The sequence below is a fragment of the Acartia tonsa genome, chromosome 8, assembly GCF_053477335.1.
Source record: "Acartia tonsa isolate MP-2025a chromosome 8, ASM5347733v1, whole genome shotgun sequence".
Classification (NCBI taxonomy): Eukaryota; Metazoa; Arthropoda; class Copepoda; order Calanoida; family Acartiidae; genus Acartia; species Acartia tonsa.
Genome location: NC_137267.1, coordinates 11,930,546 through 11,949,294, shown reverse-complemented (window position 1 = coordinate 11,949,294; position 18,749 = coordinate 11,930,546). Strand labels below are relative to the sequence as shown.

The 18,749-nt window shown below is 32.4% G+C and overlaps 1 protein-coding gene across 1 annotated transcript; it reads right to left on the bottom strand.

Moving 5' to 3' along the window:
- Positions 1 to 664: 664 nt before the first annotated feature.
- Positions 665 to 14,557, bottom strand: LOC145325503 (uncharacterized). Its single transcript, XM_080168484.1, has 17 exons — positions 14,491 to 14,557; positions 14,175 to 14,232; positions 13,671 to 13,737; positions 13,279 to 13,328; positions 12,852 to 12,951; positions 9,531 to 9,623; positions 8,747 to 8,812; positions 8,388 to 8,471; positions 7,646 to 7,682; positions 7,159 to 7,212; positions 6,540 to 6,610; positions 6,049 to 6,130; positions 5,670 to 5,759; positions 5,215 to 5,323; positions 5,023 to 5,081; positions 4,425 to 4,473; positions 665 to 1,164 (listed from the first exon to the last, which is right to left on the bottom strand). Exons 1-17 carry the CDS (start codon positions 14,491 to 14,493, stop codon positions 665 to 667), a joined length of 1,572 nt encoding a protein of 523 aa, XP_080024610.1. The 5' UTR covers positions 14,494 to 14,557.
- Between the last annotated feature and the right edge of the window lie 4,192 nt (positions 14,558 to 18,749).

Here is an 18,749-nt window from a genome sequence, read left to right as displayed (position 1 = left end):
TGAATAAAAATCGATTGCATTATTTCTTTAGCAAGGTGTATTTCTAGATGAGTAAAATTTAATTGCAGATTTTTTCCACGTTTGATATTGTTTTAATAATGAGAAATACAATAAATTACTAACTGAAGATCTATGTATATTTTCAAAATTCACCCATAAACAAGTGTATAGTCAATTTCCATAATTTACTTGACACTGTGATGTACTGACAGGCTTTATTCCAGGGAGGAAGGGAGGGGACAATGGATCAAATATTCAATATTTTAGGGTCTCAAACCTTGGGTACCAGCTCAAAGGGTTCCACGACAAACGTAAGAGTCCCAAACGTCAGAGTGGAAAAACATCAGAGTGGACAAACGCAAGAGTCCCAAACGTCAGAGTGGGACAAAGGTCAGAGTGGGACAAACGTCAGAGTGGACAAACGCAGGATTTTTGGGACAAACGTCAGAGTGGACATTTTATAAGTAAAACGTATGAGTCTCGATTTTATAATCATTACCATATAAAAAAAAACATTTATATTTTTACTTTTTTTCATATTTATTTAACAACTGTGTTAGAACGAAAATTTTACACCCTTTCAAATATATCACATATATATTATAAAGTTTAAATATTGGCATACCCAAATTTTTAACAAACATAATTTTTGTGCAGTGGAATATTACTCATTAATAACGTCATGGTTGTAGTATCCCACAATTGTTTGCATAAATATGACAGGGCTGACATCCTCGTCATATTTCTCTACTATGCTTGCCAGCTCCTTCCTTCGCATATTTGTGTAGGTGTTTCTTGCACTGCTTTTGGTTGTCTCGTTATTTTGAGGTCCTAGTAGCGCGTCCCTGAGCTTTAAATTGGCTGTTGCTTCTTCTGCTTGCAAACGAGCTACTACAGTCCAAGTACCTGAATTTGCAGGCAATGCTGATGATAAACCATAGTTATATCCTTCAGCAGAATTTGTAGTAAGAAACTCATCATTGATGACAGCATCATGCTTGTTCCATAAAGTATGTGGGAATCTTGGTTGGTTTCTTATTCCGATCCTCCCATTTATGGCTCCAACGAAATTCTTGTCAAAGTACTCAATAAATTCATCAACTTCGTCTTTTTCTTCTGGCCAAGCTGGTTCAAGTTCTTTAATCTGGACAAGCACAATATTTTCTTTATAATTAGGTTAGGTTAGGTTATAGGGTAGGGGGCCGAGTGCCCGCGGCTAGGCAGGCTAGGGGGCCGAGCGCTGCGGCTAGGTAGGCCAGGGTGCTGAGTGCTGCAGCCAGAGTCATTTTCTTTATGATTAGGTTAGGTTAGGTTATAGGCTAGGGGGCCGAGCGCCCGCGGCTAGGCAGGCTAGGGGGCCGAGCGCTGCGGCTAGGCAGGCTAGGGTGCTGCAGCCAGAGTCATAGTTTTGTCAGGAGGTTGGGGGGGGGGGGGGGGAGGGGTAGGGTGTTATTAAAATTTTTGTTTTTTTTCTTTTGTTCAAATAAATTGAGGTCTGTTTTATCTGTTTTAATATCAACAGAAGCAGCTGCGTTGCAGTTATGTGTTTTATGCAGTACACATTTGTAGAATGTTCGGTTTTTCGTAGCACCACGTTTCCTGTATTGAAAGTTATCCGCATCATGGAGGTGTTTTCCTCCCTGCTTTGCCTGGGAGTACCTGGCAGGGTACGGCGGCTGCATGGCTATCGGCTCACAACAAAATCTCTCACGTCTGATTGTTACCAAAGACAAAACACGAATAAGATGTCATTCAAAATTGGAAGATTTTTATAAAATATTTGAAAGATTTTTTGCAAAAAATTAGAAGATTTTTTGTCATATAATTAAAATAGCATAGACTCTGATGTTTTACTTAAGCAATGTCCACTCTGACGTTTGTCCACTCCGACGTTTGTCCCACTCTGACGTTTGTCCACTCTGACGTTTGGGACTCTTGCGTTTGGGACTCTTGCGTTTGTCCACTCTGACGTTTGGGACTCTTACGTTTGGGGTAGGACCGCTCAAAGTGTTCGTGAAGTATTGCGACTGAATTTGGGGAATTTGAGAACTAGTGCACAGTTGCCGTGGAATTTGTTATGAATCTAGCATACAAAAATACAAACAGACAATTAACACAATTTCTAGCAGACAAACAATTTATATAGTATAAAATTATTTTGGCTGGTTCTAACACATAATTTTTTTCAAGAAAATGTCATTTCATGTCTAGAAACTCTACTGTGATATTTGTGTAATAAACATTCTAAGAACCCTTCGTGTAAACCTGAATTTTAGTGGAATTAAATAATATAGGAGATGAAGATGTTCTTAGAACGATTTTTCTAGTGATTAATTACAGAATGTTTACCTCATTGTTATTTGCTGGTAATATAATTTATAAGTAAATGTTTTTTTTCTTAGAACTCTTTTGAGTTTTCTAATTTATATATACATAGACACTTTACAATTTTCTTCATATTTTCTGGATAAATTTGGTTTTCTTGGCCTTTCAGCAAAAACTCTTAAATTGATGTTATTGCCCATTGTCCCCTCCCTTCCTCCCTGCTTTATTCAAAGAGTAGTTACAAAACTATTAGAATAAGTTAAAAAGAAATCCAAAGTATTCCTCTTTTCTATTACCTCTATGATCATATATTCTGAAATTGCTACCCCCAATCCATAATTTTTTGCCACTCTCTCTCTATTTTTCAAAGTTATGGCCTACTTTTCATCTTTAGAAGGGCAGCTACTCTATAACGAGGGTTGGACTTACCGTTTATATGAAAAAGTCACTTTGAGATTTTCCTAGCAACTATAAATAATAGAGGTCTGATTTTTCTAGATTACGTTCTACCAACTCAAAGTTCTGGAATCTCGATCATAATGTTTTTTTTTATCCAATCTTCACAAGAGAGATATTTTTGGAAAGGGAAAATATATAGAAAACGCGTATTTAAATTGGAAAATCGGCAGAAATCATATTTGCAAGTTATTTGCAAAAATTTGCAATGTTAAGATTGTGAAGATTGGATAAAAAACTATATGATCAAGATATATGAGCTGTAAACTATGGAGCATGTTTGATAATTTAATAATATTGGTATATATAGACTGCTTTAAAAACTTATTTCTAGCTTTTTTACTAAAACTCAGTTGTGTTAAAGATGGTTAACTAAACTTTTTTTTGTAAAGATTCCTCTTGTTTGAATAATTTGTCCTCAATTTTCATTTATATTCAATATTGTTGTTTGTCTATGAATATTTGATATCTGGATTATAAATTGCCACCATTTTTTTTGTAAAATGTCATTGATTATCTAGCCGCTTTTATTCCATTAAGTATAGTTTGTATTTATATTTCTCGTATTCATTCGAATCCGGTGGATAGGAACCGGTTCTCATCCATACGAAAAAACTATGTCTAGCATCGTATTATATCCAGCTTTCTACGAATATAGAAATGTACAATTATAAGATTAAAACCAGTTTTTTTAGCCGGCGCCTTCGGCACCTCGGGGCTAAAAAAACTAGTTTTAATCTCATAATTGTACTTTCTAAATCCGCGGAAAGCCGTTTATAATACGATGCGAGAAATAACTATTCTTAGTTTATTTTTGTGTCTAATTGCTGCTGGCTTACTTATTAACTTTAATATCCTTATCTTTAAACATTTTGATGTATACTTTATAATTTTAGACAACATCTAAATTAACATGTATTATTTCAATATAAAAAGAATTTACAAAAAGACAATTTATTTTTTTTCTTAAGCCGAGGTTTTTGCTGTCTTCCATGTTATAGAGCCATTCCTTTCTGAAAAAAAAAATAAAAAAATTACTTCATCAGTATACATAAGCCCGCTGTGCATGGTTATAACTTTCAATTAACTTGTTAGAACCTACTTTTTAATAATATTCATTTAATCTTGATTACATATTTACTTCTTAAACAACAGTTTTACTTTAAAGGTATAAATAAAAATCAGACGATTTGAAGCTTGGATTCTATAATGGAAGGGGAAAATTGATTTAGTGTATAATTCTTAGCTTTATACAACACACATTGCGGCTTTCATTTAGAATAGATAGCAACGCAGAGAATGAGGGGACGATGAGCTGTTTATTACACTAGCCCCAAAAATTTATAATAACGTTTTCTTATTTGTTGGCATATGAAGTTTGGGTACTTTAGATAATTTTGATTGGTTGATACATTGAGATGAGTGTTCAAACGTTTCAACCACTAAATATAATATACATAAGGTGTAATTTTGTGTATCATCATTGGGGATGAACATCAATTTATCGACCAATTTATTCTCCCTTTAGATGTCTGATAGCCAGTCATCCGTTGAAAAAGAATAACTTTTCTTCAAGTATCACAGTTACAGGAGAGATACAAAGCTTTATAGAAAATGCTTTGAGTGTTAAAACTAAAACTTACCTTTTTGATTTGTTGGAGGACTCTGATATTCATAAATCTTCACGGCTCCCTAAACAGCTTTAACTTTAGTCAAAAATAAGTAAATGAGATTAATTTATTATCCTTAAATAAAGATATTTTTGGTAAGTAGCTGATTTTAAAATATATTAAAAAGAAACAATTTTACGTGTCCTAGGTGGCGTACCTGCTAGTTGTGGATATTACACCAGACTTAACCTTACAAATAGTGGCATTCACAGCGATGAAACAAGGGGGGGGTAAAAAAGGGAATGTATCCGTCACAATTTCAATTTTAAGTATTAGGAAACCCTAACTTTTAGGGCAACCTTTCTTAACACCAATGTACCAAAATTAACTTTTGTTTTGCTAATTTGGAGGTAATGGTCGCTTCTTTTGTAATAAACTATGCATTTTGCAGTATATGGTATGGCCAAATAAAAAAAATACTGTATGACAGAAAAAAAGTTGTAAGTGTTGTCCCTCAAAATCACGAAACCTTAACGAATATGTTCCGAAGTATTTCATCTGTTGGTTACAGTCGGCTTTTTTATAGTGCAGCTATTCTATACCTAGTGCATAATCATATGTTTAATCTGACCTGAATAATTTCAATAGCCTCCTCCCTTTCTTCCTCTTCAGCAATTAGCAGAGAACTTTCTTTAAAAAATATTAAAATTTCATTTTATACATTTTTTTGTGCAAACTACTTAATAAATAATTATGTTTGATGCTTGTTCTTAATTAAGCTAACTTTAGAATTGTCAAATAACTTTGTAAATCACACTTTTACCTGAAAATCTCGGTTCTTCAAACTGGTCATTGTCGGCCATCTTGGAAATGGTTGTCGTCTTTGGTCGATTTTCCCGCGCCAATTTGTCTTCAGTGTCTGCTTTGTTTTCCTGAAGATGAATATTAATGCATATGATATTATTTTGTTATTAATTGTAAAATAACATATTTTAATGCAATGGCGTGCACAGGGTTTTGCCAGGGTTGTGTATTACGTCTTAATCTGTGGAGGAAATTAAATCTTCATGCTTAAATGTGGTATGTCAAAAGAAATTTCTTGTAAATTTTGAAAAGCTGGACACAAAATAATCTTTTCAATAACTCATCTATAACTTTTTTAAACAAGAATAGTTTTCATGAACACTGATGACTTTTGGAACTGAAATAATAAGGTTTTTGGCCTTTTAAGCATGACTGACAGAAATTAATGATATCTGCTAATCCTCTGTTTTTTACCTGATAAATGGGGTATCCTTCAATGATGAGAAGTTCATCATTTTCTTGGTTTTCATCCTCGTTTTCATATGCATCTTCTTCTAAGTCAACCTAAGGGAGAATCAAAGTTTTAGTAGAAACATGATTTTTTCAGATCACTCATTACAAAAAAAACACGTGTCTATTTTTTTTGATTGATATGCCCTAACCCTGCGGGTACCCAATATAACCTAAACTAACCTGGCCTAAAGTAGTATTCAAATAAAGGCAAATCTTCCCCATTCCTTATTTTCAATTAAGTTTTATATAAGAAGGGGTGGGGGGGGTGGGTTATGTACTCGAGTAGGCACTATGGGAAACCACCGAAGCTTTGTTATAAAGAAATATAAATGTTTTTCACCTGAACACCTATTTCTGCTGCATACTTCTCTGCTTGCGCCTGTTCTTGTTCAAGGCATTTCTGTAACTGATGACATTTCTTTCTAAACAAGGTTAATTGTGTTCAGGATTTCTATCTATAGATGGTTTTAGGCTATTTATTGGCGTTCATTCCCCCACTTTCTGATTGTGTCTAATGAATAGTTAGATCTATTAGGCAGATAAGAAAGTAAAGAGTCTTATTAGTTTTAAGAATAAAAAAATGAATAAAGAAAGTGAGTTTTAAAAAAATCGACACAGAAAAAAATAATTATTTTTAGGGTAAAACGATTTATATAAAAAAAAAGAGCAGTAGAGTATAAAATACTAAACTTAACCAATTGTTTTCAATTGTTTGGGGGGGGAGGGGGATTCACAAAAAACACACCATTTTTCATGGTTTTACAAGAACACTAAACGATTAAAACCGATTAAAATCCTTGCAAGACTAATATTATTCTTATGGAACATTACCTTAGTTCTAGGACAACATAATTCATCTTTTCTAATTCAATTTTGATATCCTCATTTTCAAGGGTTTTCTCCTGTATAGTAAAATAATCAGGGATGGGGCAATATGTGTCGTAATGCACCCCCCCCCCCCCCCCTCAAATTATCATAATGAAAAAACTGTTAATGTAGATCAAAGTAATTGTACACTGTTTTTTTTAACACCATCAGATTAAAATTTCACCAAATGAATCTTTAAGCTAATTAAGAAACATTTTCAGTAGGGTTGGGCTGGATGTTTTTTTGGCAAGATACCGGATATCCAGCTGATTTCAAATTCAATCCGGATTTCCGGCCCAACACTAATTTTCAGTCCATTAACATTGCTCTCCATTACGGCTGTTTGGGTTTGGCATTATAAATATTTTTTTACTATAGTGGAACAGTAACATTTTCATACAGAATTTTTAGAAAGCTGAACCGATTCCCATGAAGATTGAGCATTCTATGTTCTTAATTTTTGTGACTTCAATGTTTTTTTTTTAATCTAAGGTCATAACAGAAAAGAATTTTAAACATTGATAAAAATCCTCCAATGAAAACATCCAATTATGTTGATGTTTAAAAAGGTAGAATGTAATACCTGTAAAATATTTCGGAACAGATTTCTTTCTTCTTTCAGTTTTCTTGACAAAGTCTATAGAAATACATCAAAGATTTAAAAAGATTTTAAAAGATTTAAATAGGATCATTACAACGACTTGTGGCAAGGCTTTTTATATTATGAACATAGAATGCATATGCCACCAATGGATTTATTTTTACTTGTATCATACACCAAACTTGTACCTAGCTAAAATAACGAGCCCCCCCCCCCCCCAAAAAAAAAAAAACCTCCCCTCCTACTGGATGAACGGAATGACAAATAAATGATGTCCCTGTCAGCAATTTTAATTGACGACAATTTTTCCCATGTCATAATATCCACGCCAGGGCTATTAGCATATTTCGTTTAAAACCACTTTTATCACAGTGTAAAATAAAACAACAAGATTTATAGAGTAGCTTTGCATTACAAAATTTGTATCACCAGAGTAAATTTATAAATACAACTTTTTAATAAATGAAACCTTATATCTAGTTTTGTCTGATGGCCCCGTGCTTGCTCTAATTTTACAAGATGATTTATTAAATTAATTTCTTAATAAATTTGAACACCAAGAATATATTATGATATACAAAAACTAGCTTTTCGCGGATATAAAATGTACAATTTTAAGTTTAAAACCATTTTTTTAGCCCCAAGCTAGAAAACTGGTTTAACCCTATGATTGTAAATTTTTTATATTCGTAGAAAACTGGTTATAATACGATGCTAGACATAGTTTTTTCGTCTGGATGAGAACCGGTTCTAATCCACCGGTGGCGCTAGTTATTTTTTTGTGTTTTGGCGATTTCTCTTTCTTAAGGGAGTTGTGTTACCATCCCCCCAAATAGTTAGGAACCTTTTCAGGACTTTTATTGTAAAGGAGAACCATATGGGTTCAGCAAAATTCTTCGTTACTAGAGACGTTAAAAATTGTACCTACTGATGCTATGTCTGGCATGTAACATTAGGGGGAATGCCTTGGCCCATAAATAGGTACAACTCATTACTATGCTCATTTAAGACTTCCAGACAAAGGTCATGCAAACATAGGGTTGATAGTCCCTTGGATGTTACTTAATCAAATATCCGTAGGTGTTAGAGAATCCCATTTCATTGCAAGCTGATGATGCTCTGGCTTCTCTAGATGATCACTTAAATCGAAGGATTGTGTATTGTCCTTATTTTAAAAAGTATATTAAATGTTTTATTGTAATCAAAGTTACAAGTTATAATAATTATCATCCCTGACTCGTTCTAGTTCTTTTTGTAGATTCTTTATTTGGGACTCCAGTTCAAGCTCCTCTTTTCTGCAATCAAAATTAGATCACGTTTGGAAATTAAACAAGCAAAATCATAGCAATAAGTAGAACAACATAAACAAAAAAAAAGATTATATGAAAGGAAACCTAAAATGTTTTTAATTAAGAACTAGTTATAGAATAGCTGTACGACTAACAAAGAAAATATTAAGTATGTTAGATTCACAAAATCTATCCATTTACATATTTGATCTTGGTTTTTAATCGGGGAGACGGTTTGATACCCAAGTTATGGAGTAGCTGCGCTAATTAAATTCATGTACCTAAATTTTTTCTCATATTCTCCCAGTTTTTCTTCAAACTCCAGTTGTGATGGACTTCCCCCATCCCTGCAAAAAAAAATGACTTTGATTTTGGCTGTCGAAGAATAAGGTTTAATGTTGGGATCTGCGGGGTTAGAGAGTTTTCTAAGCAAAACTAGACAGCTAGCGACTTTTAGAGGGCTTGGCTAGGTTGCTTTTCTTGGTTTATAACAATTACTTTGTTGCTGACAACATATACAAGTCCAGGGAAATAAAGAATACCAAAAATCAAAGCTGTTTACAATACCTAAAAAATAATGACGTCATACAATACAAATGACCAATGATAGGCCTTTACACAGACTAAATTACCAATAGCTGGCCACCAGTATACATTTTAATTAACCAATGGTAGGCCAGTTTGGTATGAGATTATTTTTTAAAGGCACTTTAAAAAGCTTCAAAAACTCCTGCATTTAATTATTGGCATCTACCTTACTTTTTGTACAGCTGCATTTCAGCTTGATAAAGGGCTTAATCAATACAAGGTACACCTTATGGATAGATAAATGCTTTCACACAAACTGTGGTGTCCTAACCCTGAGGTGCTACCCAACATTACCCCTAACCTAACCTGACCATAACCTGAAATAAAAGCTCTCCTCCCCTCAATCACCTAGGGGGGGGGGGATAATCAGTGTACATGTGTACTTTGTGTGAAAGTGACAAATTTTTCAGCCATTTCCTATTTTACAATTATGGGGGATTGACAAGTTTACATTTTTTAGTTTTCAAGTTTACTTACATGAGATGCTGTTTCTTAACCTTCAATCTTTCATTCTCTGTTTGCAGATCTTTGATGACTTGACTCATAGAAGATATCTTGTCAATCATTTCTCTAAAATTAAAATCATATATAAATATATTGTTTTAGCCTATTCCCCATCACTATTCTATCAGATGTGGTCCTTTAAATTGTTTCTCTTGTAAGAGGTCCTTGGCCTGTAAAATGATACATGACTCAAAAACTTCCACCATTCTTGTAACATTTGAATATTCCTAAGAGAAAAATCCTCGATTCCTCCAACCTGTAAGAATCCTAGATTCCTCCAACATGTAAGTATCCTAGATTCCTCTAACATGTAAGAATCCTAGATTCCTCTAACATGTAAGAATCCAAGATTTCTCTAACATGTAAGAATCCTAGATTCCTCCAACCTGTAAAAATCCTAGATTCCTCCAACCTGTAAGAATCCCAGATTCTTCTCACCTGTAAAAAATCCTAAATTCCTCTAATTTGCATAATCCTAGATTTCTCCAACCTATAAGAATCCTAGATTCCTCCAACCTGTAAAAATCCTAAATTCCTCCAACCTGTAAAAATCCTAGATTCCTCAAACCTGTAAAAATCCTATATTCCTCCAACCTGTAAGAATCTTAGATTCCTCCAACCTGTAAGAATCCCAGATTCTTTTCACCTGTAAAAATCCTAAATTCCTCTAATTTGCAAGAATCCTAGATTTCTCCAACCTATAAGAATCATAGATTCCTCCAACCTGTAAAAATCCTTAATTCCTCCAAAACAAAAACAAAATTTTAATTTTTATTTATTTTATACAAATGTAAATGATATAATGAATTTCAAATCTAATTCCAAATGAATTGAATATTTTTTATGCCAACAAAGTTTGAAATAAAATGACAATTGTGGGGAACAACTTTAATCTAATTTATAAAAGGTGGAAATAATTTTGTTGTTGTTATAGTGAGGAACTTAAAATGTCAATAGTTTTATAGAGCAGAATATTTTACTTTTAATATCTTAGTTTTTTATTAAGTAGATGATTTACATTATTACTCTTGCAGCTTTACTCTTCAATCAAATTAATTTACTTTACTTAAAATACTCAATAATTCAAATACAGCGTGTTTTTTAAATAAATAGTTAAAACCCCTCTCTAGACCTATATGAAGCTTTGCGGTAAAGAATAATCATATCAGTCCAGAGTCAAGCGATAGCTTAAGTTAAAGACCAACTGATGGACATCCAATTACTTTTCTAAAAAGATTGTTGTACTGTTGAAAGGACAATTTTGTATGTAATTGTGAAATTACATCGTAATTGTCACAATTTATGAAATTCCATCGGCTACGCCCCTAGTATCTAAGGGCTCTGTACTCAAAAATGCAGATACAGGCTAGGAAAATAGCTTAAAACCATCCCAAGACTTAAATATAAAAATAAAATAGCCTAAAGCCATCAGAGGACCTATGTAAAGATTACCTAAAATTTAGAACTCAATCGGTTCAGTTATTATTGAGATCTCTACACATACTGTTAAATAATTTGTGCAAGGACAAGGATATTAGATTTCTCACTTCACTACACTAAAATATAGTTATTTCCCTTACTGTTTAATGTGCTATTGACATAGATATGAAAAATGGTTCAAGCCACAGCTAGTAGAGTTAAATTAGAAAATAGCTTTAGTTATTATATCAGTCTAACTTATACGTAAATGTATAAATTGTATGAAATATCCTTTCATATAAAGTAGTAACTTTTCTTGTCTGAAGCTAAAGATCTTAATACAGATTGGGTTTTCTATTCTAAGTATGGTTCAAATAGGTCCTTCGGCTGTTTTAGTTTATTTCATCTAGAGATTGAAGTCTATGGGCGGTTTTAGCATATAATTTAGTCTCTTTCTGTCCCTTAAAATACAGAGCTCCTAGATTCTAGGGGCGTAGCTGCGAGTTTTTTTTTATCGAAGCAGTTACTCGTTTAAGTAAAAGAAAATTTAAATAAACTATAGATATAATTTTTTCTAATGGCAATTATTATTACTCTTTGCGTTTTTAAACAACATACTTTAGCCCATTCATCCCTATAATCTTTATGGTTATTTCATTCAATACTATTTTGTTAAGGTTTCAAATCAAACCATTCTATAAATCTAATCAAATAGTCTATTGGACGAGCTAAATGAAAGTATTATGTAATGATAATAACTTAAAAGCATGTCAACAAAATTTTGTGCTATTTAATTTGACAATAACATTGCTGGAGCACAGCTTCCTTACGATAAGGATATGTCTATGTTATATTCCGTATAAAAAGTAACAGGATATCTGTGTGTTTATTTGTGCCGAAGGTTTACGATAACTGCTTAATTGTTCTCCCTAATAATGCAGCTTCTTATAAGTCCCGGGAAGTTTTATTGGGGCAGGATACTGCCACCCTCCCAGGAATAGTCCGCAACAATATTTTAAACTTTTTCTTTTGCCCGTAGGGGCGTATAACGCTATTCAAGTAATAGAAATAGATTCATTAGAAATATTCTTGAACAAAGAAGTTATCATACTACTTTTATACAAATGCTAGCAGCTACACCCCCTGAAGGCCACTGGAGCACTTGAGAGAAACGAAAGGGGGAAGTAAATCCTCCAATTAAATTTTTTGTTTTAAACAGAAAAAATAAAAAAAGCAGATATTTCTCTTGGGAGGTCCTCCAAAACAGTATATAAACCTACCCTAGACTTGAAAGAAGCTTCACTGTGAAGGAGAATCATATCGGTCTAGTGGTTTGCGAGATCCTTAGCTACAAATAACAGATAAACAGGCAGATAGATATCCTGTTACTTTAATTTAAGCATAATCTAAAATATTCATGTCAAGTTACAGAAGAAAACTCTGTAATATTCTTATTTTTGAATCTAGTGCAGTTCACGGTAAAATGTTCTTGGGAAAGATTATATCTTCAAACATCTATAAACTTTAAAGGCTGTTAGCTGCAAAATGGCTGAACGTACTTGTCATTCTCACATATCGCATGAGCCACATGAGAAGGCCTGCAAATAATCTGAAATAGCAAAGATCTAATGATGCACAGGGAAAGCTTGAATGAAGAAAACCCGAGTAAAAAAGTAATTTTTGCGCATTTATGTGCGCTGCAAGTTGACTATGTGTTATTAAGTAATGCATATTCCCGATTATTTGTAGGCCTTCTTATGTCGGTAAAAATTTTTTACTGACATGATATATATAAGGTTCCGCCATTTTTTTTGTATATAATCGCTCCCAGGAACATTTTACCGTGAACTGCACTAGATCCTAATATTTTACTACCTGTTTAAAATTGAGTCATCAAGGCCGTTCTTGAATGTAAGATGAGCATATGAGCTGATTATAGATGTGCTGCCAGCATCAATTGTCAACTCAGATCGCCCTGAACAAGTTTTTTTGTTATTGTTTTATTAAGCGAGGTTAATCATTAATTCTTAAGATTGTGTCTGTTATTCAGTCTGTAAACAAGTTTTAAAAGTGTTGCTACATCTTCCAAATTGCAATAGTAGGTTGAATGAATTTCGGCATTAAAAAATTACTGATATTTAAGTAGGTTGATAGATAAAATAATCATGTTTCGGCCTAATTTAGAATTATAAATGGTTTATTTCCCTTAGGCTTACAGGCGGCTGACTCGCAGCTGCTGAGCCTGAAGAATAACAGAAATCATAGAAAAAAAGAGTATCTGTGCTTCTATTAAGATGTTTACCTCTTGCTGGGCGTCTTCTGGACTTGACTGTTTCATGCTGAAGTTCTTGCCTTTAAATACATTCTATTAGAATCAGGGAGGAAGGAGACATTGGACTGTTAATTAAACTAGTACCCAGAGAATTTAGACAAGTTTTCTTATGTGTTGGCTACTGTAATTTGATTTTGATTGGTTGGTTCATTAAGTTGAGAGTTTAACCAAATAGGTGGAAATTTTGTTTTTCTGCATTGCGGTTCTGCAACAATTTATCGTCCATTGTCTTATCCCTAGAAAATGTCTTATAGAGATTTTATATCTTTATTTAAATAGTATTAAGAAGACACATGGCAGTTAATAAACAAGACCCACACAAATGCCTGAAGAGTTGCTTCGCTGCTAAATTCGATTTTTACCTTGCTGTATTGAGAGCAATTTTAAGGTCTGTTATTTGTTCAGCCAGTTCTATATCTGTCTTTTCATCTAGGTAATCAGAAAATGATACAAAAATAGAGATAATTTAGAAACATACTCTCATAATCAGCCAATATGATATCAGTTGAAGAACAACCCGGTAATAGTATTGATAGAAATTGTGTACAGATTTTGATAGAAAAGATCATATTTTTTTTCATTTGGTTCGCAGAATGAGTCTACTGTAAATAGTGTGTATCCTTAAGATTAAGCTTTTTTTAGTTAATTATACGGCATAAAAAAATATTTCCTAGTATAGCGTGAAGAAAATGACAAAATATAAAATAAGTTATCTATAAATAGTTTTTGTTTATAAACCAACAGATGATTTGTTTAAATTAAACAATGAAACATTGTGTATCTTATCAAATAAAAGTAACATGTTTAAATATACTGAGTTGAACACTCTATGTGCAAAATAAAATTAATTAAGTAAAAAACGTAACCTCTACTCTTAGAACTCTTAGGAAGCTTCTTAGAATAAGCTTTCACAGCTTCTCGCATCTATAAAAATAAATTAATTCTGTGTATATTGTGAATGTCTATAAGAAAGTCTCCTTGAAAAGCAAAACTATTTTGGGGTAGAGTATCAGCAGCCTCTCAAGTGGAATCGCCAATGGAAAAAAAAACAACAAGATTTTGAAAAAAAAATCTTCTTAAACTAAAGGCCTCTAGGAGCGTAGTCGCTAGTTTTAAATAAAAGAAAGTGAAAATTAAACGTATTTTTATTTCAAGCAAATGCCTAAAAAAAAGAACACCTACCATTTTGTCTTTGTCCCATTTTGTGAGGAGAAATGAGCTTGGTGTATAAGGTGATGAAACCTAGAAGAAAATAATTTTGTGAGGAGAAATGAGCTTGGTGTATAAGGTGATGAAACCTAGAAGAAAATAATTTTGTGAGGAGAAATGAGCTTGGTGTATAAGGTGATGAAATCTAGAGGAAAATAATTTTGTGAGGAGAAATGAGCTTGGTGTATAAGGTGATGAAATCTAGAGGAAAATAATTTTGTGAGGAGAAATGAGCTTGGTGTATAAGGTGATGAAACCTAGAGGAAAATAATTTTGTGAGGAGAAATGAGCTTGGTGTATAAGGTGATGAAACCTAGAAGATAATAATTTTGTGAGGAGAAATGAGCTTGGTGTATAAGGTGATGAAACCTAGAAGAAAATAATTTTGTGAGGAGAAATGAGCTTGGTGTATAAGGTGATGAAACCTAGAAGAAAATAATTTTGTGAGGAGAAATGAGCTTGGTGTATAAGGTGATGAAACCTAGAAGAAAATAATTTTGTGAGGAGAAATGAGCTTGGTGTATAAGGTGATGAAATCTAGAGGAAAATAATTTTGTGAGGAGAAATGAGCTTGGTGTATAAGGTGATGAAACCTAGAGGAAAATAATTTTGTGAGGAGAAATGAGCTTGGTGTATAAGGTGATGAAACCTAGAAGATAATAATTTTGTGAGGAGAAATGAGCTTGGTGTATAAGGTGATGAAACCTAGAAGAAAATAATTTTGTGAGGAGAAATGAGCTTGGTGTATAAGGTGATGAAACCTAGAAGAAAATAATTTTGTGAGGAGAAATGAGCTTGGTGTATAAGGTGATGAAATCTAGAGGAAAAATATTTTTAAGCAAAGCTTTTCTATAATTAGGATCGGTCCGTCCGTCTATAAAATGTAACTCTTCATTATTATTATTTAGACGTGTTATCGGTCAAAATTTTTGCACTTTCAAAATACCCCTTTACATAAACTCCTACCCCTCTTCTCTTGAAAAAATTCCTGAAACTTGATATTGCTGCGTTATTTTAGGTAGCACAGCTACTCTAGGTTTTGTTCCATTAATCACAAAAATGTGTAACTATTTTTTCAGCAAAGCTTCGAAACCGGTTAATATATATGCTGGATAAGAATCGGTTTTCAGCTATACTGAAATAATGTATCATATCGTGTTTTCTACAGATATTAAAATAAAAATCATGATATTAATGCAAGTTTTGTTAGCCCTGGCCGTAGTCCTGGGTCTAACAAATCTGGTTTTAATGTTATAACTTTTCATTTTTATATCCGGGGAAAGCTGTCTAAAATAAGATGTGATAAATAACTATTGACCTGAGAAAGGCTTTCTTTCATCCTATGGTGGTCACTTATGTCCTGATACATTACTTACAATTTTCAAACTAAAGCTTCCTTATAATAGTAGGACTTAACATAATACATTAGAGTAAGTATTTTTATGCTTTGCTTTTCCTTTATAATGTTAGAAAAGCATATTATTATTAAAATAAGTATATCAGTTTTTACTGAAGATGCAATCTAGCTTTTCCAATCAACCATTAAAAAGTATTTCAATAAAATTTACATAAAATCAATATAATTTAAAGAAAGCAGTAAATTTAATGATTAAATGTGTTTTTTTGTTGTCAAGTTGTATAATGTTTTTCTTTTAAAGATGTTATGTAATGATTAAATATACTACCCGTTTATATCAATGAAAATCGCTAAATATTTATTTAATACATATTTTTGTGTGTCTATAGCAACATGGTCTATACAAACAACCACCGGCTTCTACACTACTTCCATACAAGGGGAAAATGTGGGGTTAAATCTGCAAAATTTTTGTAGCACACATTTCTAGATTACCAATCGACTTTCACTTAGATACAGTGTTCACTATACGATAAATATATCTTAAATATACAGTGTGTTTTTTTTATGAGAACTTTTTTGAAAGCAATTTTACCTCACTTATAGTTATCAGAATTTAATGATAAATGGCTTATTTTCCTCGTTTTTTTATGCAATTAATAGAACACCAAAAAAATATTTCAGTTTTTATTTAAAAAGTACAGTAAAATCTAAAATTCAAAACTTAGGTGTCAACATCTAAAAATGGTTTTAGCGCATTTTTCTTATGCTCAAATATTCTACCTTTTGCAAGAATGGCTGCTAAACGCTTTCAAGTTGATATATAGAGCTAAAAATGTATACAGATACTATTATATACATGTACTAGAACATATCAAAGTTTGCAAGAATGGCTGCTAAACGCTTCCAAGTTGAGATATAGAGCTAAAAATGTACACAGATACTATTATATACATGTACTAGAACATATCAAAGTTTGAAGGTCATTTCTCAACTAGGGAGGGAGTACTGGCCCCCTAAAGTCGACTACAGAAAATCCAATTTTTTTCTTGCAAAGGGTAGAAGATTTAGGCATAAGAAAAATGCGCTAATACCATTTTTAGATGTTGACACCTAAGTTTTGAATTTTAGATTTTACTGTACTTTTTAAATAAAAACTGAAATATTTTATTGGTGTTCTATTAATTGCATTAAAAAACGAAGAAAATAAGCCATTAATCATTAAATTCTGATAACTATATGTGGGGTAAAATTGCTTTTAAAAAAGTTCTCATAAAAAAAAACACACTGTAGATGTACATTTTAATTATTGTTGGAAAGGTTTTGACACTGCTTTTTTGTACCACCTAATCAAGATTAAATTTAGTCCCTAATTTTTAAATCTAATACATGGTATATAATGTCAAAGGGGGACAAATCATTTACAATTTTATATCCCATAGTCTCTCCCCCCCCCCCTCTTTGCTTATGTAATCCAATGGACATACAAAACACACAACTAATGTTTAGAATTGTTTGACATACCTCTCCGAAAATAGATGAAAACCTGCTTTTTACACTTAGTATTTCATCATAAATAGAGTATAATAGTAAAATAGTAATTTATAATTTTTGCAGTGTTTTCATTGCTGTTATGTTTCCCCACCAGTTCCATTGAATAATACTTAACTCTGATTTCCCCCGCCAAAACTTTGATACATTTAAACAAAATTATGAAAGGAAAGCAAAATAAGATTTTGCGTCAAAAGCTGTTTTAAAGTCAAGTTGCAATAAATCTGAATAAAGCTTTAGATAGACCAATGTCCAAGTCTACATATGGCCTCCTTAAAAAGTTCAGACAGAGTATTTATAGGCAATCAACAAAACATCATATGATAGGAGATGTGCGAAGCGCATCGAAAAAGTTTTATTCAAATTTTTAAAAAAACATACAAGGGGATTGCCAGAATTAAAGTTAGTCAAGTCAAAAAATCTAGATTTTCGTCATCAGAATGGACTTTTTTTTATGAACAGCCAAGAAATGGAATTATTTTTGTAGAATATCCGGGGAATTTAATAAGAGGTTAAATTGCGTATGTTATATAACAAGGATGACACTATACATAAATGCTTACCAAATCAGCCATTCGAGGGAATTTTTTAGCCGTTAAAAAGATTTAGACTTTATTATAGAGATGCTTTGTTTATGAAATCATGCCTAATTTCTCGGAGAATCTCTATTCTTATGTAGACATAAGGTGTCAATAATATGTATTTATGAAAGAATATATTCATCCAACGTTTTAAATCTAAAGGACGACTTTAACATGATGCTTACAAAGATGAATTTTAGACGGATAAAATATAAATAACATTTGTCTAGCTTATTACAGCGTGTCTAATTTTTCTACGAATTACAATTTATAAAAAAAATTAGGTGTCAAAAGACATTCATTCATACAAGGTTTTAAGCCTATAGGATAACTTTAACATGCCTATGTTAATGAATTAAGGTCAGATAAAATATAAATATAGAAAAGCTTTGCGTTTAATAACATTTTAAGGGAGAAAAGGAAATTAATAAGAAGGGAAAGCGAGCTATCTATATTAGAGGGAAAGTAAATTTTCGATCAAACAAAATTATAAATCAACTAAGTAATATAGTAAATGTTAGAAGAATGGTATATAACACAAAAGCGGAGTTTAAATTTACATGGATATCATTTATTGGTCAGTAGTAGTGGGAGAAACGGGGTAAAGTGGTGGATAGTTATTTTAGCCAGCTAAAAGTTTCACTTTATAACAGTACATGATAATCTGGTGTAAGATCCAAGTAATGATAAATACATTAGTAGTTATATGTAGTAATGACGTCAGTAAACTATCGATATTATGG